A 26,245-nucleotide genomic window follows, 5' to 3' on the forward strand; every position below is an offset into this window, starting at 1 on the left:
TAGCGAACCAGATCCTCTATGCCCTTCCAGGCCGCTCGGACCTCCTCACGCAGCCTTCCCTGGCTATCCCCGTTATCTCCAGCTCCAGAATCACCAGTCAAGTCCCTCCACTGCTGGGTCTTTCATGACACACAGTCCTGCTTGCTTTGCCGCCATCAACACAGCACCAGTCGCTGTAAAGGCACAGTACTGATTCCATAAATCGACGGTGTCCTACCTCCCACGTTGGACTGGCTGGTTGCAGTCAGAGAGATCAACAAAAACTCAGAGTATCTTCTTAGATCTGCTACCCACAGCCCCGTGTCCCGGGACGGGGAGGGCCCAGAGGTACACAGACCAAGCCCACCCCACCCGCAACACCACCACCACCCCGCACTGCTACCCGTGGTCCCCTCCAGAGTGGAAGTTCAGTGTGGCACCAGGGAAGGGCTGTGTATACACACAAGCTGTATTTCTGTTGATGGCAGGGTGTGTGTGTATGTCTTGTCTTTCTGTTATTAGATATGGATATTCTAAGAGAAATATAGATGAACATTTATTGGATAAAATTACCCAGAGGTCTTTTTTACTTAATTTCAAATGCCATTGTAAGCATCAGCCAATGAAGGATTATTTCCAGATACTTGAGGTGCTCCGACTTCAGGAGCAGCTGTTTCCAGAAGAGAGATGTAGAATTCGGCTCCTCACGAACAGGTTAGAATCAGCAGTGCACATGGCCTGCTATATAAAACAAATGATCCATCTCGTTAGAAAGGCTGCTCTTAGGGCTAATGTAGACGGAGGCTTTCCATCCTCACTTGAGAGGGAAATAATTGAATTTTCAAACCTATGTATAATTCAAAACAATCATGTTAAAAAGAATTGCTAATCAAGTCCTATTGTTGCCCCAAATTATTTGACAAAACATAATCAAAGTGATTTTGAAATAACCTGTACCATGTATAGCTTCACTCTTCTCCCTTTCAAGTAACTATTCTGGAAAAAGTTGTGAATAGTGTGATTCTCCAGTGAATTAGAAATTTTGCTTTATTTTTTAATTTTCTTTTTAACATTTATTTTTGAGAGACAGAGCGTGAGCAAGGGAGGGGCAGAGAGAGGGAGACACAGAATCCAAAGCAGGCTCCAGGCTCTGAGCTGTCAGCACAGAGCCCGATGAAGGTCTCTAACTCACAAACCATGAGATCATGACCTGAGCCGAAGTCAGATGCTTAACCAACAGCCACCCGGGTGCCCCAAAATTTTGCTTTACTTTTTAATGTGACCTGCTTCATAACTCACTTCAGAAAAAACTGAATCTCTCACACCTTTTTCAAAAGCAGACGCTCCTGAAAGTCTACTTTCCATACCATTTCAGATTTTTAAAAGCATGAAAACAAGATTTAACTACCTCTGTAAACACGAGCCGTCACAAAATACCTGCCATCCGCGCCACATCAAGTCGCAGCCCCAGAAGAAAGGAGACGTAGCACCGTACTGTTAACTGCCAGTTTTTTGGACTCCCTAGCTACACTGAGAGTCACCTGAGGGTAGAAGCTGTGTCTGGCTTTCCCCAGTGCTTAGTCCCCTACCTTCCTGTGTCACCCTCTGTGGTCTCTATTTCTGCGAATGAAACCACCACTCTCTGGGGGGAAAACTGGGCATGGTCTTCAATGCTTCCTTCTGCTTCTCGGCCTCTCACCCCAATACTCGTTCCACAACAGGATCAGAAGGCTGCACAGATAGGAAGCATTCACAGTACGTCCAGGGGTGCCATTCCCTAGGCAGTCGGTGCGAACGGGCGCTCGCTGGAGTGACGCGCTGAATGTGGAGGCCCTGGACCCAGAGCCAGGTCTCATCTATTCTACTTCCTAAATATTTCTCCGTTCTTACCACTTCTCTCTCTCCTTATGGCTAGTACTCACCATAATCTCTTACCTTAATCACCCAAAAAGTCTGCCAAGTTGCCCTGACTCCAGAGTTCCCATGCAGCTGTGCTTCCCACAGCAGCCAAAGGCAACTTTGTAAGATACAAACCTGACGGCCACTCCTCTACGTGAATCCTCCCTAGTTTCCCAGTTCGCTCACGGGAAAGTCCACGTCTCTTATGATCTTGGCCCGGCTTTCTTCTCCCGCTTCATTTCTTACCGCTGTCTAGCTCCCACTCCATGCTCCAAATTGAAGTTTGTCACACAGGGCTTGTATTTTGCATCTGTTCCTGCTGTTTCCCATGACCCCCTCGTATTACCTGTCATAACAGCTGTCATACCGTTTATTTTATCCCCCACACCCTTTTAAGCTTTGTGAAGGCAAAACCCATTTTTAGTTTGTTCATTTTGTATTTCCAGTGCCTACTAGCGCCTGGCATTAGATGTGTACTCAATAAATACTTGTTGAATGAATGAATGAATGAATGAATCAGTCAAACAATAGTTTAATTAACATTAAAGGTTTTAATGTTAAACAGAATTCTGACAAATATCAAACATTACGAAATTATAAAAAGGTAAACTGAGCTTTGGTACTGTGTTCAGAAATGCTTTCTCTTGACACAAATAATAGATTTGTAGGTTGGGAGTAAAATCTTTCTCAAACGCATTAACATAAATTACTGAAATGGTAGGGACTTGGGTACACTGTACCCATTTGTTGAAATTAATGCAAATAAAAAGCCTGGAAGGAAGTCAATAAATGGTAGGCGTGGTATTTCTGTCAATAATGCAAGATTATGATTTAAATGTTGCTATCAAGTAAGGAGATATTATTAACACTGAAGAACTAGATTTTTAGAAAGAAATCACTTGGGAAGTTCTGCTTTTGTGTTTTTATGTCAATTAGTGATATTACTATTATTAACAAAAATAACTAAGCACTATATGACAGGCACTGTATTAAATGCTTATATGTATCAGCACATTTATCTTTCCAAGAATCTTTGAAGGAGGCACTTACTATTTTTCTAATTTTACGTAAGGAGAAACTGAGGCTTAGGTAGGTTGAGCAATGTGTCTGAAGTCACAAGCAATTTAAGTGCAAATAGGATGTACACTCGGAATACAAAATGACTCTCTTTACCACTGTGCTATTTTGCAGTAAGGCAACAATAAGACATTCCCTAAAGACTATACTTTATTCCAACAACTTTCAGGAAATGAGGGTAACTATAATAATAATAACAATAGTAACTTAAAGTGCTTGCTATATATCTGGACTCTGTTCCAAACACAAATGTGTCCACTCCTTTAATCCTCATGGTCACCCAATGAGGTAGAAACTACTAGTATGTCCATTCCACAGCTCAGGAAACCAAAGCAAAGCAAAGTGATTGGTCCAAGGCCCTAAAGCCAGAAGAATGAAGCCAGAATACAAATATGAGAAGTCTGATTCCAAACCTTTGTCTTAACCACTACATGAAATCTTCTCTGGGGGAAAACAGGCTAACATTAAAACTAATACAAACTCTAAAGTAAATTTTGGGATCCATACTTCAGTCAGTCCACAGTCTGTACGGAAGTAATGCAAAATAAATATTCCAGGTTGGACTAGTTCAAATAGCTGTAGGTTACAAATAGAAGACACTATATTCTGAACCTGTTCTGCTATTTTTTAGCTCTGAAATCATGGAACCATTTACCCTGTAAATCTCCTTTTCTTGTGTTAAAAATGGCAATCACCTATCGATAGATGAATGGATAGAGAAGATGTGGTGTATATATAAAATAGAGTATTATTCAGCCATAAAAAAAGAATGAAATCTTGCCATTTGCAACAACATGGATGGAGCTAGGGAGTATAATGCTAAGTGAAGTCAGTCAGAGAAAGGTAAGTACCATATAATCTCACTCATATGTGGAACTTAAACTAAATGAGCAAAGGAAAATGAGAGAGACAAACCAAGAAACAGACTCTTAACTATAGAGAACAAATTGGTGATTATCAGAGGAAAAGTGGATGGAGGGATGGGTGAAATAGGGAATGGGGATTAAGGATGACACTTGTGATAAGCACAGGGTGATGTATGGAAGTGCTGAATCACTGTTCTATACCTGAAACTAATAGAACACTATACTATGTTATACAGTATGTTAAACAGTATGTTACTACACTGGAATTAAAATTAAAAACCTAAAAAAAAGGCAATCACACTACCTGCCCTAACTAGTTTGTAAGCCTTTTCTAAGGATCACTCAAGAAAATAAAGAACATTTTTGCCTTTGGAATGCACTTCTGTACATCAAAATCATTAAAGTCATTCAAAATTCAATACTTGTAGCTTATGTGTAAGCTATACATAAAAGGCTCAATTTCATTGCCTTTCCATAGGCCAAAATAGAATACACTTAGCAATGCGTAACACTAACGAGCTCTATCCTAAGTGTATTGTAAAATACGGAAACTACACAAATTATGATCATTTTAATAATGCATACCATGAACTGGGAAATTATCTTTGTAAACACAGTACGATTATTACTCAAGCAATTTTAAGCATATGTACGATGTAACAAAATAACCAACAGTATAAAATAAAAGTCCTAAATTTGTCTTACTGATGCTGGTAACAGCTACAGAATGGTGACCTAATATTTTAACAACCTGATGGCCTCTAAAATTAACTTAGTTTTAACATTTACAGTATGCCCAAAATTTGCTAGGGTGCTATTTTAAACATTTACTAAAGTTGATTCCTATGGTAAAACTGAATTAAATTGTGTAAATACCAATTGAGTGCTTTATTATGTGCAAAGGACTGTGCCAGGTAGTATGTAAAACAAGGATGAGTAGAATACCAGCCTTGCTTTCAGAAGCTTTACAGACACCACACTTAACACGCAAACACACACGCAAGCTACATGCTAATTACAACTTTAAACATTCTTAGTTTTTAAAATTCTTACACTTTACTTTAGATAATTGTCTGCCTTTAGAAGACATAAATGTGGATATCAGGAGGAAAAAAACCTGCAGCATGAAAACTGAAGGATGCTGTGACTCTTTGATTAACCTGTTCAAAGAGTCTAGTTAACAGTGTCCTTTCAACATAAATACTAAAATTATACACCCTGCAATTAAATAATTTTATATTACTTAACTAGCATAATGATATTAAAACTATAGAAACTATTTATCTACTTAACCCCTATACCAATATAACTTTATTCATATGCTAACGAGGAAACCTTGTCACATGGCTACAAAAACATGAAAATATAAAAATACTGTTATAATTATGGGGTACTGAAGAATGTAGATTTAAAATTTTAAATGACGTAAAATATTGATCTTCATAAGTATACATTATATTTTTATTTCTGGAAAATGACTTATAAATAGTTCACTTGAGGACATTTCTAATTACTTAAGTCACAGTTCACTGTATAATTAACTTACGTCTACAGATAGTCCTTTCCTGTATGATTTCATTTTCTTAAAAAGCAAAATACTTTATTTTCAGTAAAAAAAAATTTACATATGAAAGTCAAAGACAATAATTTCAGTAAACAATGGAAATCAGCCACCATATCTTTTCTTAAGTTCTTCAACAGACTTATCCTTCAATCCTGATTTGTCTATGTGATTGAACAACACATGTGCAACTGAAAAAAAGAGAAAAGAATCATTTTAATCTCCATTTTTTAAAAACTAAGTGAAACAAAAACTAAAGGCAATAACCTGATTTGCGAAGTAAAACTCTTCATATTTTAAAGCAATAATCATTAGGATTATTTATAAATTCTAATTCAGATATTTAAAAAGGTTATCTGAGAAAAAAACACAGGAAACTAATGACATTTCTTACCAGAATATTCTGTAAAAAAAATTCCCCTACTTTCTCAATAACATTAAACTTGCAGATTAAACTTAACTGATTCTGTACTACCTTAAACACTTTTGCCTGTGTAACAAGTATACTTTTAGTTTCTTAATATTTCAATTAACTGTTTTTCAAACTGAAACCATTTTATTTTAAAAGAAAATTCTGGATCACTACTGTAAATTAAAACTTCCTAATAACATCACAAAATCATGTTAGTGATACATTTTTATAATATCTAATAAAATATGTAACCCTTAAAAGTTAAAACAGGGCGACTGGGTGGCTCAGTCTGTTAAGCGTCTAACTCTTGATCTCAGCTCAGGCCATGATCTCATGGTTTGTGGGTTCTAGCCCCAAGTCAGGCTCTGTGCTGACACTATGGAGACTGCTTGGGAGTCTCTTTCCCTCTCTCTCTCTCTGCCCCTCCCCTGCTTGTGTGCTCTCTCACTCTCAAAATAAAAAAATAAACTTAAAAAAATAAAACAGAATTTGCCTATAAATCATATAAAATCACCTTTCATACCACTGAATGGCCCACATTCAACACTGGAAAACTCCGTTATAGTTCATATATTTCTCAACATTAAAACCAGCTACTGGTTGTTAATGATACAACAGATAACAACAGCTAAATATTAATTAAATGCTTAGTTACATGCCAGGAGCCCTTCCAGGTGCTCCCGTTTAACTTGGCTGGCAATGGTGACCCAACCAAGACAGTACTGTTGGTAGGCCAGTCTAAGGAACCAACTCCCATTCTTTTTTTTTTTTTTTAATTTTTTTTTTTAACGTTTATTTATTTTTGAGACAGAGAGAGACAGAGCATGAACAGGGGAGGGGCAGAGAGAGAGGGAGACACAGAATCTGAAACGGGCTCCAGGCTGAGCTGTCAGCACAGAGCCCGACGCGCGGCTTGAACTCACGGACTGCGAGATCATGACCTGAGCCGAAGTCGGACGCTTAACCGACTGAGCCACCCAGGCGCCCCCAACTCCCATTCTTTGAATACACTTGAACTTCCCACATGACAGTAGCAAGAAGCTCCTTTCTTCAATGCATCTATACTGACAGGCTGTTATGCACTAAGCACGGTTCTAAGCCCTGAGGCCTAGAGAACAAGGTACACAAAGATCCTGTTCTCAGGGAGCTTTCATTCTAACAGGGAGAGAAAAATAATAAACAAATACAGGAAATATTTTCAGCTAGTTACATACTATGAAGAAAAGTGAAGCAGGGTTAAGAAGCCAGAGGTGATGAGGGAGGGCAGGGGAGCAGTTATTCTGAGTAGGTCTATTGAGGAAAGGTGCTTCTGAGGTGGCAACTCTCAGGTGAAAACTGAATGAAGTGAAGAAGTAGGCAAGGGGAAGACATTCTAGGCTGAGGCAACGGCCAAACGCAGAGCGCCGAAGGCCAAAATAAGTTTACTAGCTTGATATATCTAAAGATATAAAGTCAGTATAGTGGAGCAGGAAAAAAAGTAGTACAAAAGATTAGAACAGTAATTAAGAGAAGCCAGTATTTTTTAGGGAATTTCAGGGGCTATTTTTGACTTAAAACAGAAACGTCTTTTACTTTTTAAACTCTACCCAAAAAGTTCATGTAAAATTACATGTCCACTTCTCTAAGTACAATATAAAATGTATTTTTCTTAGTGATTCAAACTCAATGTTGCTGCGAGAAACATAAACAAGAAAAGGAGCCCAAAGTACGTTTAGTCCAGGAGGTATATGAAAATGGTACACAGTTTTTGCTATTTTTAAAACTAAACAACCGGTACTCTTGTATTCTAATACCTTTCTCTTTTTCCTAAAACTTAAGTAAAGTCCCAAACTCTAAGTAATTGAAGTTCCCGCACAGTTCGATTTTAGTCAGGTTTCCCTAAGCTGACACCTCATGGTAAAGACCAAGATGTAGAAATAAATAAGGAATACAATTCTGCAGGCTCATCACCTGCCAATTTCCCCCCCATAATCCAGCTGCACTGTACTATTTTAGTTTCTGAATTCAGTCTGCTCTCTCCTGCCTCAGAACTTCTGCATACGTCACTCCCTGGGTCAAAACTCTTCCCCACCCTCTTCATTAATCAACTCCTGTCCTTCTTTGAGGATTCAGCTGAAATCAAACACAAGAAAATTACTCTCATAGTATGAGTCCCACCTCCTTGCACTCATGCCCAGTTACCTGCTCCTGTGGTAGGTACCCTTTACGTGGTCCACGACAGCAGGCTCTCCACCGTTATGCTCTGATGCATTTTCAAGAAGAGTCCAGACTATAAAGCCAGACTGCCTAACGTTGAATCCTGGGTCTGACTTCCTACCTAGGTGACTTTGGTCAAGTTCCTTACCTCTCTATGCCTCAGTTTCCACCTTTGTAAAAGGGAACTGATAATCACACTTACAACTCATAATGCTGTTGTCAGGATTAAAAGATTTTATTTCACTTAATTCAATTTAACTTAATTGTGATTAAATTTAAATGTATGTGCCTTACACATAGTAAATATTCAATACATGTTCCCTATTGTTTGTTGAAAACATAAAGGAACATGTCAGAATAAAGAGATCTGGAAAAGCTTTCTTCACAGAACTTACTTTTTTTCTCAGGTTCTGACATAAACATCACTGCCATATCAAACCTTTTTAGTTCAGAAAGTCTCTGTAAGATTTCAAAGATGAGTGATGGCTCTTCTTTCCTGAAATAATCCAAATATAAAACAAATGATTAAAAGTAGCTCATTTAATTCTGTTTTTTTCTAACACAGTATTTCTAATTATATAGAAATAAGACCTCCATTTATCTTTCTCCCTGGATACAGTCTATATTTTAAGTGCCCAAAGGAAGAGATTTATCGTCAACTGAAGAAATTACAATATTCCTAAATGTGAAGCTTAGCACAGACTTTATTAACTTGCTATCACATCTGTCACTTCTACACCTTCCTTTCTTTAAAAAAAGTTTTTTTAAGGGGCGCCTGGGTGGCTCAGGCAGTTAAGCGTCCAACTTCGACTCAGGTCTCATGATCTCATGGTTTGTGAGTTCGAGCCCCACATCAGGCTCTGTGCTGACAGCTCAGAGCCTGGAGCATGCTTCATGCTTCAGATTCTGTCTCCTCCTCTCTCTGCCCCTCCCGTGCTCATGCTCTCTCTCTGTCTCTCAAAAACAAATAAACGCTAAAAAAAAATTTAAAAAAATTTTTTAAGTCCTTTTTCCTCCTACCTAGTCATTTCTCTTTTTATTGCTTGCATTTGTCACCTTTTTACAACTTCTGTAATGCTGAAATTTACTAAAAAGCTGATTTAGTTATACAGAAGGTAGTAATAATGAAATCCAAGAGAATGACTTTCCCAAATCACTAGAAACAGCGTAACATTACAATACGCAGGTATAAGGGGAAAAAATTCAACTTACTCAATGTAAAAGTCATGCAGAATTTTAATGATTTGGTTGAATACATCTGGATCTAGATTCTTCTGAAACAACTTAGGATACATGGATGGTTCAATTTTCTTGGAAGAGATATAAAGAGTTAGAAAACTACATTATGGCAACATTCACATATCACAAATTATGTATATAACAATTGCTTAGGTGAATATGGTAAAGAATAACTATTATGCATTAGTCCTTACTGAGTAATAATGAGGTCACAGTGAAATGTAACTGTGACAGAACAAAAGTTAGAGGAACTGTAAGATAATCACTCTGCTCAAGGCAGAGAAAAATCTCATGAACAGAGAGATGGAGATGTACACCCCCTTAGGAGAGACAGGAAACTTGAGAGTGCTCTCAAGGAGCAATAAAAATAACCAGACAGTTTAAAAAATAGAATTACATGAGACAATGTATTTAGAAGTAATTGCGTTCTGGAAAATTGCAAGGGATTATTACTATAATCACACTTGAGAAAGACAATGCTAAAATCCATTGTTTGGTCAATTTCATAAGATTTGTTCTTTTTCTGGGAGCAAATAAGAGCTCATTTTCAGGAGAATGACTGCCTAAATATTGCAAGCAGTTGCTTGGGGCACACGGAAGGCACTCAATGTATTTTAACTTCTTAAAGAAGTTAAAGAAGAATGAAGAATTAAGTTTAGGTTATGGTTTTTCAAATTAGATTAAGTTATTTTAGACCACAGAATTTAACACAGAACCTATTTCCAAAGGCTTCCTGGTTGCAAATATGTAAAATAGTCTGGCCAGGGTAATATATGCATTCAGCAAGTGCTCTACAACCCTCTTATACAAGAGCAAATACAGTACTCTTATTATATAGTGACAAAAGCAGCTCTGACCTTTCTCTTAACTAGAACTGCTAGCTTCCTCTTTCTTACCTTCACATACCGATACAACAGATCTGGGGAATTTTTAAGTTGTCTGAAATCAGATTCAAGCTGAAACGAGTTTGCAGGAACAGGAGGAAGAACAGTAGTGATAAACTGAGCAGGTGCTCTGTCTATCTGTATAGAAGTCTTCTCACTCAAAGACTGACATACATCCTGTTTCAGGTTGACTTGGGGTCTGAAATATTTCAGAAGCATCAAACAATTAGAAAAGAACCACAAATCGTCAAACCTTATATAAGGAGACATCAACAGAGATTTTTTAATTTCTGACTTTACTAATGTATTATTGTAACTATTTATATTCTGCACATAGCAAATTCTTTTAGCTGTCCATATCTGTATTTTTGGTAAGACAGATTATACTTTTGCAAATTTTCACATACTGGCTATATAACAACTATTCTCATCTATAGGGCTAATATAACCTGGTCACCTTTTAAAGCACACCATTTCTATATACGACATTACTACATCACATACACTCACAACTCAGCCTTTCCGAAATCTGAATTAGCACGTGTCAAGAAAGATACTCCAAGACATTAAGTGCTTCCTCCTTTAAAAAAAATATCTGCCTAGTGTTTTCCTCAAATCACTTATCACTATCACTTTAAATAAAACCACTGAAATTCAACATTAAAAAAAAACTTTTAATAGGATTGCTGAGTGGCAATACAAAAATGGATGAATAAAGCTTCAACATCCCAAAATAAACCTAATTAATCTATATCTTTTATGTTCTTACCATTAAGCATACATATGACTATTTTAAAATTCCAAGCATAATTTAAGGAGCCCACAAATAATCTTATGTATTAATGACTAGAATAACGATGACTAAATTCTACACTTTTTATGAAGCTTCCTTTTAAAAAATTAAAGATTTTTAGGAGTGCCCGGGTGGCTCAGTCAGTTAAGTGTCCGACTTCGGCTCAGGTCATGATCTCACAGTTCGTGAATTCGAGCCTCACATCGGGCTCTGCGCTGACAGCTCAGAGCCTGGAACCTGCTTCATACTCTGTGTCTCCCTCTCTCTGCCCCTCCCCCACTTGTGCGCACTCTCACTCTCTCTCTCTCTCAAAAATAAACATTAAAAATTTTCATAAAAAAGAAACTAGGGGCGCCTGGGTGGCGCAGTCGGTTAAGCGTCCGACTTCAGCCAGGTCACGATCTCGCGGTCCGTGAGTTCGAGCCCCGTGTCAGGCTCTGGGCTGATGGCTCGGAGCCCGGAGCCTATTTCCGATTCTGTGTCTCCCTCTCTCTCTGCCCCTCCCCCGTTCATGCTCTGTCTCTCTCTGTCCCAAAAATAAATAAAAAACGTTGAAAAAAAAATATAAAAAAAAGAAACTAAAGATTTTTCTAAATTAAAAAGTGAAATACATACACTGAAGTTCTAGAACAAAAATGCACAGAATCAATTTGCTCAAGATACTTTATTTCTAACTCTCCCACTATGGTATAGGAATAGCGAAACCTCTCTTACAGTTAAGTACAAATGAAAAAGAAAAACTAGAATGTGAAGTTGGGCAGTTCAAAGAATTTTGGTGATGAGCACAAACCAGAAGTCTCATCAGTAATATCAACTTTCTAGTGAATTATAACCATTCCAGATGAGTATAAAATAAGAGTATTTCTTCTACTCACGGCCGGGATGAAGTATCACTGATTTCTTCTATTTTCAGTACTTTTGCTTTTGGAATATCACTTGTGGGCAAAAGGTCATCTTGGCTTGAATTTTTCTTACTTGTAGCGCCTGCACTTGCTATCCCATTTGCCAGAGTAATGTTATTAGCAGCAGTATCTGGCACATCAATAGTCTGTATCAAATTACCAGTTTCTTCAATAATAACCTTCTTGAGTGGTTTCTAAAACAATTAAAATCAATTCTTTAAATCAACGTATTAGGGTTTTCTATTTTAGGATCACAAATTAAAAGGTTGCAGTGTTCTTACAGCTGATACCGGCTACGTATTTTGAGAATGTACTTGGATTTTAATTTCCCAGACTAACAGTTGTAAGTAAATTCAATTTGATGGTTAGACACACAACAGGAGTCATACTCTGAGAATATAAAGACTAAAAAGATACACAGTCCCTACCATATGGAAGTCTAAATGGGAGAAAGAAGAGATGCTCCTATACATAATTACAAGACAATGGGATGCATGCTATAAAAGGTGAAGTACAAAATGCTAAGAGAACAAGGGAGGCTTCACAGAAAAAGGACACATGAACGGCAATGTGGAAGGGCACTGCATGGTCAGTGGAAATATGAGAAGTCCAATGGGGCTGGTGCAAGGGGAGGAGTGGTGGTATGGACAAAGCCTGAAAGGCTCCTTAAAGGCAGTTTATAAAGGAATTATGCATCATGTCAAGGAGTTTGGACTTCATCCTACAGGCAACAAAGCCAAGAAAAATGATAGCCAAACCTACAGTGGGCTAACTGAAGACACGCAGAAAAAGGTCAGGCAGTTAATTAGTATTCTGTATGAAACAGACTAACATTAAAATCGAAGTCAATTTTCTAATATGTAGCAGCTGGATAAAACCAGCGAAGGATTAAAGATCTGCCAAATGTATTCACGAAGTTGGTCAGACTTGACCATATAGTTTTTAATTTAATAAAATAAATAGGGTTCACTCTTTCAGTCACTGTGTCAAACACGTTCAATTTCTTCTTAAGTTTACATATAATACTCTGTTAGTAATAAAAAATTTTTCTTCAATATAATCTAAGTGTTCATTCCAACTGTATGGTTGAACTTTAAATCAAAATGTTGTAGATACAAAAACTTTTGGGGGGCGCCTGGGTGGCTCAGTCGGTTGGCTGAGCATCCAACTTCGGCTCAGGTCATGATCTCATGGTTTGTGAGCTCAAGCCCTGCGTCAGGCTCTGGGCTGACAGCTCAGAGCCTGGAGCCTGCTTTGGATTCGGTGTCTCCCTCTCTCTCTGCCCCTCCCCTGCTCATGCTCTGTCTCTCTGTCAAAAATAAACAAAGATTAAAAAAAAAAAAACTTTTTTGACACATATACTGAACTCAATGACATACAAACTCAATGTTAAATGCAGACATTCTATTAACACAGCTAAGACTAACAGTTAACAACCAAATGTTACTGGATGAATATAACTTTTAAAAGCCATTAGCAAATTTGTTAACAGAATCACAGTAGCAGTTCTATTTAAAGTGCAATTACGTTAAGCTAAGGCCTTCGCTTTGCTGAGAAAAATCAACAGCAACAGTTTTCTATGAAGATATTAACCAAGAATGGGCATGTGTTAGTGCTGCAAAATAAACTGTCATTTCTGACAGGCAATAATCATTGAACCAAATCAATATAGTCCCATTTAAAGCCAAATCCTTTCACGGACAACAGATGTGTCAACATGATCCCAATTTTAAAATTTCCTAATCGGTGGTCTCTATTAAGTGTAGGCAGCTCCCACTGGGAGCTGCTGAGGGCTACTGATGGTTAGGGGGGCAGGGGGAATGACAGTATGCTGGTTAACAGGAGTCAAACACAAAAGATATCACTACAGAAAGATGAAAGAATATATGAAAGCTTCAATTAACCATTTTTTTAAATTAAATTTAGATGCATGACATTTTACTTAGCTCTATATGAATATGGCCATTTCAAGAAAAGGAAGAGAAAAATAATAAACAGAAAGGGAGAAAGAGATGGGAAGTACCAGGTAGAAAGGTGAAGTTTTGCTACAGGAAAACAGAGAAATGAAAATAAAGTATTTCAGCAGAGGCTATGAGATCAAGAAACGCTTCATTTACTACCACCCATTAGGGAGCCCCAGGTCCCAGATACTCTACATCACTGCTCTTCTACATTCTCTCCGGAGATTTGCCAGAAGTGCTCTCAGGCTGTCAGCCCTTGAAACAGAGACTTCCCTGGCCTAGGCTCTCACTTGACTAAAATCATCCTAGGACTCTCTCCACGTCCTGGGCTTTCCTCTCTTTCCTGACCACTTTTCCCGTGATCGGGTTCCTGAAAAGGAAATTAATATTCATTTCACCTAAAACTGCCTTAGCGTTAATCGGTATTATTTCCTTTGATCTAAACTAACCTGTGAGTTATTCTCAAGGAGAAAAAGTAAGGATCACACAGGGATTTGGTAACTGGCCCAAGACTTCAAAGTTTATGAAGGGGAACTAAAATCAACTCTTAAAAACATTACATCAAACTGCATCTTTGATTTTTTAAATAACACCCACTTTTTTACTATAGAGACCTATTATAAAAATAAACAGCAATTTTCCCTTCCCCGCTAGGATACTGATTTTGTTTGGGATCATTTACAGAATGGTTTACCTCAGATGTTTCATTTCATAGAGGTGTTTTGTTTTGTTTTGAGGTCTTCCCACAAAAGATTTAAATACATGTTGCGTTTTCAAACTATTAACATAAACTGATTTTTAAAGTGAGGGAGAAGAGAACCTAACAAATATATAAAAGCTCCTCAGGGCACACTGGCCATGGTACATCACATACACAGATATTTGGTTTACTACATGTCAATGTTTTTATAATTATGGACAACGAAGTCTGACAAAAGCTTTTTAAACCTTGTGAATTAATTTTTGTGAAAACATCTTACAAAGATGTAAAAGTTTAAACCACTTTTAATTAAACATCTGATCACCTTTACTGAAAAGAACAGAATAGCAGCACATTAACATAATGTATGAAAATGAATACAATGTATAAAAGCTACTAGGTTTATGCCTGGCATATGAACAAGTAGTCTCAGAATAAAGTCACAGTAAGAACACTAGGGGGCGCCTGGCTGTCTCAATCAGTAGAGCATGCAACTGTTGATCTCAGGGTCCTGAGTTCAAGTCCCACGTTGGGTGTGGAATTAAAAACAACACTGGAAAAGCATTAAACTAAGAAATTCTGTTACTAACCTGAAATATGAACTTGACAAACTTTCTTTGCCTTTCTTCCTTTGTAAAAGGAAGACAAAGTATCTGTTCTGACTTCCTTACAAAATTATTTCTCTCAAAGTATCTGCCATGCGTAACAGTTACTTCCAGGAGGCAGGGAGAGAATCACGAGCAGTGAGGGGCACACAGGGAGATTTTGGGGGCTGACACCTTTCAAGTTTTGACCTAGCTGATTTCATGGGTGTTCACTTTATAATTATTTTTTAAATCTTAATTTGTCTTGTGTACTCTTCTGTATATGTGAATGTTAGAAATTACCATACAGTCATATCATATATATATATACTTATATATATATATTTGCCCTAAATGAGTAACTTTAAAGATCCAGCACAGAACAAATTGCTAAATTCACGCCAGCTATTCCTTCTAATATTGCAGGGGGAAAAAACTGGCTTTGTTGGACTTAATGAAAAATACTACAGTATACCAAAAACAATGTGCAATGGTATATTTTTTTAAAAAAATTTTTTTTTCAACGTTTATTTATTTTTGGGACAGAGAGAGACAGAGCATGAACGGGGGAGGGGCAGAGAGAGAGGGAGACACAGAATCGGAAACAGGCTCCAGGCTCCGAGCCATCAGCCCAGAGCCCGACGCGGGGCTCGAACTCACGGACCGTGAGATCGTGACCTGGCTGAAGTCGGACGCCTAACCGACTGCGCCACCCAGGCGCCCCATGCAATGGTATATTTTTAAGGACGATTTGCATATACTACATTTTTGCCGTAGGTGCTGGTATTTTTTTTTTTTTAAGGTGTAGATATAGTACTGAGGGCTTTGCAATGTTAGGGTAATAAACCTGACTGAGGACATTTTAACGATCCTCAGGTTTCTCAGGACATACATGCGATGGGCTGTGTCATTTCCCCACACAGAGCTGGGAGCAGGTGTCTCTCAGAGAGAATGAGACTGTTTACAGCAAGGTGGACATACCACTTGTGCAAATGTGCATTGTACAAAGACCATGTGCTGGATTCTTCAAGCCACGAGGCACACCTCTAACTTTATTTCCAGCTGACTGAGCCCCAGGCTGTCCCCAGTTGTTTGATGAGTTATGAAAACACCCGAACCAGGGCCCTGTGGTGTCTTCACTAAGTAAAAGGGACAGGTCTCCCCCTTATCCTTGGGGGTCACCTGAACATGTGAAAAACTCTCTGCTTCTGATCAGGGACCTGAGAGTAGAGAGTTTAAGATGGTGAAGGAACAAATGGGGGTTCGTTTTAATTCTGCACAATCTATGCAAATCACAATAGGCCTCCAGTCCTCCTAGGGCCTTTATCAGATCCAGAGGCTGGTGCTGCTCCCGTGAGGAACAGCAGCTCTGTCTCTACCAAGGGTACAGAGGACAAGAGAAACGCTGCGGTCATTTTCAGTTGTGACTCTTCCGGGAAACCTTCATCTTTTTGGACAGCACCCTCTCCTGGCCTTACCTCTGTTTTGTGTGTTGTGTGGTGTGTCTGCTGCGTTACTTATTTTCAAAGTCCAAACTCTTAGCTCAGGAGCCTCCAGGCTTCTCTGTTTTCAGCTTGTTGTCTTGGTTGTGCCTCCAGAAGCCAAAAGCACTTAAAGGCTGAGGACCTTAGGGCTTTTACCGCGCATTTCTGGGAATAACAACGAGGATGGCACCACACTCCATACTGAAGTCTCATGGCCTGGCTGACTCCCAAGAACTCCTCTATGTGGGATCGTTGTTGTTTGCTCCTTTCCTGTCTCCAGTGAGACAATTAACCTGTTCAGAATGTCTGCGGTAATCCTCACAACTGGAAAATGTGAAACCTCATCCCTCCAACTTTACATTGTGTGCTTTGCGCCATTTTGAATGGTCTTAGGTAAATTTCCTAACTCATCACTGCTCCTTCTCTGGTGGCAGATGCGCTACACGGAATCCCTCCAGTTGTACCCTGGGTAAAAATATGCTTAATTATCAGAAGTCACCCAATTACCAGAAGTCTAGTATTTGTGCTAGAAAACGTACACTGGAAATGGAAGTTATGAAGAAAGAAAATCAGTTAAAACTGCAGGGCCAGTTCCCCACAAAGTCCTTCAGTTGCGTTCACATGAGCACGTTCTGCTGTGTCCTGAGTCACTGTTAGAACGGATACCACCCCTCATGATACATCATGGGAGTTTTATACTAGAAGCTGAAACACATCTGTGTTGACCCTATCATTTAGAATTTTTGTCTTTTTCCATAGAATATAATCACTGTGTCTCACAGTGTACTTAAAAATCAGAATTGACAAATTAACATAAATATAACTGAGCTTAGTTAACATTTATAAGTAACACGCTCCTCTCAGAAAACACGTTTTCAGTTCCCCTGTAAGACTCCAGACATCCCTATCCAACCAGAGGTCTGAGGCCATTGACAGAACTTCCAGAGAAGACTTCTTTGTCTTGGAGGGACACAGAGGGAGGTCAGGGCTGACAGGCAGAACTTTTCCATGGGAGTGGCTATGATTCCACGTGCAGAGTATGGGCTTTTGATTCCCATTCGTTCTCTTCTCAATATACAAATAACAACCTTCTGTGGCCACGGAGAGGGAGGGATGCGAATGCCTGTCTGAAATGCTACTTTATTAGTCTGTAATTACTTGTGTTCATCCTCTAGGATGCGACCCCTTGCTGTTCTACATTCGCAAACATGAGCAGTGACGGGTGGTGACAGTCGTTTAACCTCCTGGCATCTATTCCCCCAAGCTGTAGGTGACACCCAGTGGGAAGGGTAGCGTTTTCTGGCACTGATGCTGCTCTCTTGCAACCTGGTGGTTGGAAAGGTGGCAGGTGCTGACACCTGCTTTTTTGGGTTTCAGCTGCTGCTGGTATTGGTTCTTCTGTCATATCAACATAGCTTTCACTTCTGTTCTGCAGGTCAATATGGATGCAAGAGAACTTCCTCCCTTACCAGGACCATCCTGCACGTCCTACTCCATGCCCCCCCCTCATCACCATTCATGCGCTACAAGCCACCTCTACCTCCCACATCTTGGTGGCCCCGGGGAGTGCACCTACCACCTCCACCTGCAGAGGATGTGAACAGTAGGAGTTGACATGCAAAGCACATTCACCTTATTTCTGTTGTGGTTGAACTCAGGTGCTGATTTTAGATCAAACCCCACACAAGATGCAAAGCTCTTATAATAAAATCATAATCTCGAACAAGAATGGTACTAGCAATTAAAAATATTTAATTATTATAAAATGTAAAACGACTTCAAATATCTTTAATATCAGAAAACATATAGAAATATTTAAATTTATACCGCTAAATTAAGTCACTGAAAAAGTTATACCAGAATTCTAAATAGCTGAATTTTCTCCAGTTTTATTATGTCAATAATCCTAAGAAGTGTTTTTTAAAGATTCTAAAAATGGTCCTAAGAACTTTCAACATTTCAGAGTTTATTAATTCAACAGTTTGTTTCCAACTCTTATTAATACAACACTGATACTTAAAATGGAAAAAACTGAAAGAAAAGTGCTTTTCACTTACAGTTGACCCAAGATGAGATGGATTATCAACAGGTTTTATCACGTTTTGCCTTTGTGCAGAATCGAGAAAAACATCATCCCAGTGTCCTTTCTCAATTAAGTCCTTGAAAATAAATTTGTAAGCATGACTATCAAAATATCCTCAAGTTATTTATGTTAACAGATAATGTGTTTCTGTTTCAGAAAATAAGACCGTATTTTGGTGAAAAGAACACATTACCTTTTTAATTTTGGAAAGTTCAGTTACTGCTTGCTTATTCCCAGGTTCCAGAAGTAAAACAGTTTCAAAATCTAAAGTGAATTTTTAAGAACTACAATAAATTAGTGAAAATACTTTATGGAGTTCAAGACATGATACATTTAGTTAATAACCATGTTTATCTCAAGAAGTTTTACTCAGGATGCTAGAAACAGGGGAGCAACAGTAAGAGCTAAGCATTTACTAAGTGCTATTCTAGTTACTTTATGTGAATTCTCATGTAACCCTCATCACAACGCCACTTTACAGATGATACAAATAAGACCTAGAGGTCATCTAACTCACCAAAGCTCACACACACTATTAAAGAATGACAGGGTCACTCAGCAAATGTAAGATAGAATCTAAGAGACCATATAATGGAATATTGTTCAGCCTTAAACCTTGAAGACATTATGCTAAGTGAAATAAGCCAGACACACTCCCTCTCTCTCTACCCCTCCCCCATTCATGCTCTGTCTCTCTCGGTCTCAAAAATAAATAAACGTTAAAAAAATAAAAAAAAAAAAAAGAAATAAGCCAGACACAAAATGACAAATATTGCATGATTCGACTTATATAACGTATGTAGAATAGTCAAATTCATAGATAGAAAGTAGAATGGTGGTTTACCAAGGGCTGGAAGCGGGGGGGCCAAGAAGTTCTTATTTAATGGGGAGATTTTCAGGATTAGATGATGAAAAAGTTCTCAAGATGTCTGGTAGTGATGCTTGCACAACAGTGTGAACGTACTTAATGCTACTGAACTGTACACTTAAAAAGGGTTAAGATGGTAAATTTTGTTCACGTTATGTATATTTTACTACCATTTTTTAAATGCATGAGCTACAGCTAAAGCCAGGCTTAGAGAGAAACTGTCATATTTAAATGCACGTATGAGAAAAGGCGGCTGAAAATCTAAGTACTGATGTCAAAGTATTAGAATACACGCAAATTAAACCTAAACAAAGCTGAAGAAAGAGCAGAAATAAAATGAAACAGAAAACACACACAATAAAACCAAGTTGGTTCTTTAAAGAAACTAACAGAATGAATACTTAAAATCTGACAGATCCTGGAAAAATAATTAGTACCAAGAATAAAAAGGCGCATCACTCCAGATTCCACATTATCCTCTAACCCTGAACAGCTGATCCCCTTCCCTTTTCTTTCTGCCTTTTCCTTTTCACTGATAATTCAAATTATTCATTAATTTCTACTGGCAGTTAGCCAGATTAGACTATATGCTATTAAAGTAAAAGATAATCAGGTCCACTACGGAAGCCATATTCCTCCAAATATGCAAACTATGAATAATCTAAACTGAAAGAAAATTTACTTCTCTAAGTTCTGTATTCTTGAACCCTGGAAAAGCTACATGAATCTCTGCTTCTGTAACTTGGCAGTCTCATCAGGACAAGTGAGTGACAGTTGTCATAAAACAGTCGTACCTTGTTTGGCATCATTTAACTTTCCCAAAAATGTTCTTGCCGTTCCTCTCCTGGCAAAAGCTTTAGAGTATGAGCCGTCTAATAAAATAGCTTGTGTGCAGTCTTTTTCAGCTTCTTCATATCTATTAAACACGACAAAATTACCAACTGGAAAATGCAGCTTATAAAAAAACTTCACATACGGGGCGCCTGGGTGGCGCAGTCGGTTAAGCGTCCGACTTCAGCCAGGTCACGATCTCACGGTCCGGGAGTTCGAGCCCCGCGTCAGGCTCTGGGCTGATGGCTCAGAGCCTGGAGCCTGTTTCCGATTCTGTGTCTCCCTCTCTCTGTGACCCTCCCCCGTTCATGCTCTGTCTCTCTCTGTCCCAAAAATAAATAAACGTTGAAAAAAAAAATTAAAAAAAAAAAAAAAAAAAAAAAGAAAAACTTCACATAAACTGGAGTTCCTAATGTAAAAAGCAGGCATATTATTTCAACTAAAAACTCCCAAATCTGTCTTTGAAGGAAGACCATTTCTTTTTTATTCTTCATTCTCACCAAAACTTGGGATCATCTGGTAAGGAGGGAAAAGGTACCAGATTAAAAGAAAGCCAGAAAAAAGTGTGCTGGAAGGATGCAATAGAATGATGGTAAAGCACAAGCAGAGCAGACGAAAGAATCCCACTGCTGGCAGCCTACCTCCCCTCTAACTTTACGTGCAGTACACATAAGTACTACACTAACAATTAGAACTGGCACTAATTTTCAAATACAACTTCATGAATATTTACCCACAATAGACACCACCTAAGGAAAACAAGACCATGGGACCTAGGACTCCTTATATCATCTAACGCTTTTCATAAATTCTACTCAACCATGCAACCAGCTATCAATTCAGTCAGACTGGGTAGTGCTCTATAAAAACAAAAAGCTAAGGAGACCTTAAAAAAAAACCCAAAAACTTAAGACCCTCCTATATTTGAAAATGACATTAATGAATTACTGTAAATTTATTTGGCATGATAATTGTATTGTGGTTATGTACAAAAAATCCTTTAGGGATTAGATGTCATAATACCTATGATTTGCTTTACAATAATTCAGAGAGAAAAAAGCTAAATGTAACAAAAAAAAGTACGGCTTGTTAAAACTAGATGATTTGGTACATGAAGTTTATTATATTACTTTCATGAAAGCTGCAAAAATTTCATAATAAAAATATTCTAAAACAGTAGAATCTCCTGTGATTACATTCTCCCCAAGGCCTACATGACTGCTATCCTACCCTTGAAACAAGACCTCCTAAGAACAAAATAAAATTTCTAATGAACTTAAACATCCCTTAATCCTTTAATTCGCTTTTCAATGAAAGAAAGAGTATGTCTGTATATGTGCAAATGTGTGTGCCCTATGCCTCTACCAATATATTTTCTACTTTGCTGATTAGGTCATTCTCCCATTCAAGACATGAGCATGGCCCCCTCACTTTTCAGGGTACAGTACTTTAAAGAGCACAAAGCCAAGGGCTTGTCTGGCTCTCCAGCCTTATCTCTATCACTGGACCCTGCATAACAGTCATAATACGAACCACTTGCCCTTTCAGAAGTTACATGAACTTTTCCACTCTTGTGCCTTTATACCTGAACTGGGACACTCAACCTATTTTTCACCTGTCAACCTATTATTCACTCTCACTGATCAAAATAATGTGTATCTCTAATTGTGTCTATTTTTTTAATTTTTAATATCTATTCATTCTTGAGAGAGAGAGAGAGAGAGAGAGAGAGAGAGAGAGGGCAAGGGGCAGAGAGAGACGGAGACACAGAATCCGAAGCAGGCTCCAGGCTCTGAGCTGTCAGCACAGAGCCCAACACAGGACTCGAACCCACAAACCACGAGATCATGACCTGAACCAAAGTTAGATGCTTAATCGACTGAGCCACCTAGGCACCCCATGTTTGTCTGTTAGTTTAAATGAGGATATATATAAACAAAATTTACTTATATAACAGGAGTTCCTAACCTGAGGTCCTTTGAGAGATGTGAAAAGCTGAATGGAAAAAAATACTACATGCTTATTTTCAGTTACTTACTTTAAATGGGATTTAGCTTTTCTTTCCATTATAACTGCAGACAATAAACCATGGTAGCAAAAGCAGTAGGTGATTTTACACTAATAAGTATCACTGATATTTTCATATCACATTACAACTGTTACAAACATCTCAAAATACTATTTATGCTCACCACTATTTCAGAATTACAGTAGTAATTTAACCTGCTGTTTGTTTGTATGTGATCACAGAATCCCTGTTTATAAATGCTCCTATGACCTAACTGGCCAACTATCGGGCAACTCTGTCCCTAGCAGTCATTCAGATGCCAAAGAGTAAGGTCATGTGTTATCACACTGGGAACACAATCATCTGTGCACCTTTTTGGGTATTTCCTATCCACACTTATCAGTTCATCAGTATGTGGAAGAAGATGTCACAGATCACCCCAAACCTAAAGTTTCACATTATGTCTTTAAAAAAAATTTTTAGCTTAAAATTTACCTGTATTTTTTTTAAAGTAGGCTCCATGTCCAGCATAGAACCTGAACTCACAGACCTGAGATCAAGACATGAGCTGAGATCAAGAAGTCAGACACTTCACCAACTGAGCCACCCCAGCACCCCGAATTCGCCTATGTTTTAAATGTAGTTTCTCATTTTGTTGTGGTATGTATATCACTGTATCACAAATTTTTAAAAACTGTTTCAATAAAATTGGTTTCCTTTGTACTCTCAAATGTATAATTATACATGGAAAAATACTATTCTGAAGAAGGTTCCCCATGCAGCCAAAGGGGTCCATGGCACCAAGGTAACTCCGAATCCCTATTTTAAGTATTTACATGTTTTTTTCTTAAATTCTGTCACTAGTGTATAAAATATTATTACAACAGATACAAAGAACCATGAGACACAGTTTCTGCCATCAGATATTATCCTGATTGTTCAACTTGGAACCCCTGAGTACATCCCGAACAGTTGTTTAGTACCATAGGACCAAGTTTTAGCTGTATATATATAATCAATCAGCTTATCTCAATGGCAACAATTCTCTTTTGTGATGTATGGATATGCATATATAAAACACTTCCAGATAAAAATGTGCCCAAAAGGTTCTGAGGTTAAAATAATTTTTAGGGACACCTGGGTGGCTCAGTCAGTTAAGCATCCGACTTCAGCTCAGGTCACGATCTCACAGCTTATGAGTTTGAGCCCTACATCGGGCTCTGTTACTGACAGCTCAGAACCTGAAGCCTGTGTCTCCCTCTCTCCCTGCCCCTCCCCACTCAAGCTGTCTCTCTCTCAATAAACATTAAAAAGATTTTTTTAAATAATTTTTAAATCATTAATTCAGAATAACACGCATGAAACAATTAATGTTAAACTGTGTAATGGCAGACTATTAAAAGTGGGAAAAGGGGTGCCTGGGTGGCTCAGTCGGTTAAGCATCCGACTTCAGCTCAGGTCACAATCTCGCGGTCCGTGAGTTCGAGCCCCGTGTCGGGCTCTGGGCTGATGGCTCAGAGCCTGGAGCCTGCTTCCATTCTGTGTCTCCCCCTCTCTCTGCCCCTCCCCCGTTCATGCTCTGTCTCTCTCTGTCTCAAAAATAAATAAAACGTTAAAAAAAAATTTTTTTTTAAATAAATAAATAAAAGTGGGAAAACAGGGGCACCTGGGTGGCTCAGTCAGTTGAGCATCCGACTTTGGCTCAGGTCATGATCTCACAGCTCATGAGTTCGAGCCCCGCGTCGGGCTCTGTGCTGACAGCTCAGAGCCTGAAGCCTGCTTGGGATGCTGTGTCTCCCTCTCTCTCTGCCCCTAACCCACTCGCATTCTGTCTCTGTTTCTCTCAAAAATAAACAAACATTAAAAAAAACAAAAATAGTGGGAAAATAATAACAAGAGCTAATATTTACCGAATACATACTGATATTCAGTCTCTCTCTCTCTCTCATTTAAATTTAATGCTCAGCTGCTTCTGATTCTGTGTCTCTCTGCCCCTACCCCACTTATGCTCTCTCTCTCTGTGAAAAATAAACATTAAAAAAAAATTTTTTTTAATAAAAAATAAATTTAATGCTCAGGAGTAAATAAATTATATTTTACTTAATTGTCTATCTAATAAGCCAATTTATGGTAAATTTCATTTTCACCCTGAAAAGCTATTAAATACATCCAACACTTACTTCTGAATCTTCAGATAGGCCATTGCTCTGTTAGCCGGAAGAAGGGCATTAGTGCCATCTGCTGCTATTCCCCGAGTGTAGCATTCAATTGCCCTTTCGTATTTCCCCTCTTTGAAAAATCCATTCCCCTATCATTTTGGAGAGGAATATAAAGAAGAACGAAAAAAAATGCCAAAAAGTTAGTTGAATTCAAATCTTAAGTAAACACTACAAGAATACTCAACAATATTAAACCAGTAATTAAAGTATATTTTAATGTTAAAAATCTAGTCCATGATATATGCTTTAGAATGTTAGTTTAGGTGGTTTTTTGTAATGGCATTCTTCTCTTTTCAGAACTAAAAAGAAACATACACCACTATACTACTTTGCAGCATTAACCATTATTCTACTAATTAAATGTTAAAGCTTAAATTTAAAAACACATTGTAATATAGGCTCAAATATTATACTCTAGTTATACCAAAGGTTGCACAATAGAATTTCATAACCCAAGTAATTTTTGTGAAAGGACAGAGTACCAAAATTGTACAGTTCATTCTTTGGTAACATTAACATGTCTAAACACAGGATAAATTAAACCATATTAGAATGTGCATACCAGATTACCCTGTAACATTCATTTATAGGCTTATCACAATCAATAATCATTCCATAAGTATTTATTAAAAATCTTCTGTGGATCCATGAAAAACTATAGATGTATTAAATTAAATCTCAACTCACAATTTCTAAACAAATTTATCAGAAACAGTCTAGTGTGAATTAGCGGAAAAATAATTATATATAAGAATGAACTGTAACTTATTTCTATGCTAAATTTACATCTATATGTAAATATGTTAAAATAATCAGAGTAATTTGCTCCCTAAACTATGTTTTTTTTTTTTTTAATTATGTGCCAAGTCATCAATTACTCAAGTTTTGAATTATAAGCTCCAGAGGTTTTTAGTGTAATCTGCAACTCCTACTGAAGAATTTAAATATTAGAGAAGACAGAAACAGACGAACAAGAAACAAAGAGCAAATTCAACAAAACATATGTATGTTGAAATCCCTCTGGATTACCAGATCTTTCTGTGAAATGGCCTGCTGCTTATTCTGTTGCTGTTCAATGTGCTTTTTCTCTTCTTCAGTTGTCTTAATCATCGTATCAGCTCCCTTTGGGCATGAATTTTCTTTGGATGCTAAAGCCTAGGAGACACAGTAGTCCACTAAAATAAAACAAGTAATACAAGATGCATACATATTTCATTGTGAAATACTAAATTACTCAAATATATTAGAATTTCTACATTTCAAATTAATACTGAAATAATATCTTTTACTCTAATTCAAAATCTAATTCAAATTAAAAAACAAAACAAATACATAATAAATTTAATACACATCTTATTCCAATTAAAATCACTAATGGCAGTTGTTCATTTATTTATCCAACAAGTATTTACTGAAATTCTACACAGGCCAGGCACCATCCTAGAAACTATTTTCAAAAATAAACGGATAATCAAGACATCACCAAATTTCTCAAACTTCATATTCACAGTCATTACTTGACCTCAGACAAAATACAAAAATATATAACACAGTTCACAATTATAAGACAGTTGATACATTTATCAACAGATTTTATGTGCTATAAGTAATGGCAATATTTAAAAGCAGATTTTCCCCAATCATTGTCACTTTTTTCTCAAAGTTTCAATGCACAGCACAATAATTATAACTCTGATTC

The 26,245-nt window shown here is 37.7% G+C and overlaps 1 protein-coding gene across 1 annotated transcript in view; it reads right to left on the reverse strand.

Moving 5' to 3' along the window:
- Nucleotides 1-3,963: 3,963 nt before the first annotated feature.
- The window catches only part of RPAP3 (RNA polymerase II associated protein 3), a 42,078-nt gene continuing 19,796 nt past the window's right edge, over nt 3,964-26,245 (reverse strand). The window contains exons 8-17 of the mRNA XM_047066023.1: nt 25,576-25,701; nt 24,508-24,635; nt 20,283-20,404; nt 18,814-18,884; nt 18,595-18,696; nt 11,782-12,002; nt 10,126-10,312; nt 9,203-9,300; nt 8,386-8,486; nt 3,964-5,573 (exon numbers count right to left, since the gene is read on the reverse strand). Coding sequence (XP_046921979.1) covers nt 5,488-5,573; nt 8,386-8,486; nt 9,203-9,300; nt 10,126-10,312; nt 11,782-12,002; nt 18,595-18,696; nt 18,814-18,884; nt 20,283-20,404; nt 24,508-24,635; nt 25,576-25,701 — 1,242 coding nt within the window. The 3' untranslated portion in view covers nt 3,964-5,487. The remainder of the gene's footprint in view (nt 5,574-8,385; nt 8,487-9,202; nt 9,301-10,125; nt 10,313-11,781; nt 12,003-18,594; nt 18,697-18,813; nt 18,885-20,282; nt 20,405-24,507; nt 24,636-25,575; nt 25,702-26,245) is intronic.

The sequence above is a fragment of the Lynx rufus genome, unplaced genomic scaffold (assembly GCF_022079265.1).
Source record: "Lynx rufus isolate CCGP_SWC_20201006 ecotype Redwood Valley unplaced genomic scaffold, mLynRuf1.p SCAF_7, whole genome shotgun sequence".
Classification (NCBI taxonomy): Eukaryota; Metazoa; Chordata; class Mammalia; order Carnivora; family Felidae; genus Lynx; species Lynx rufus.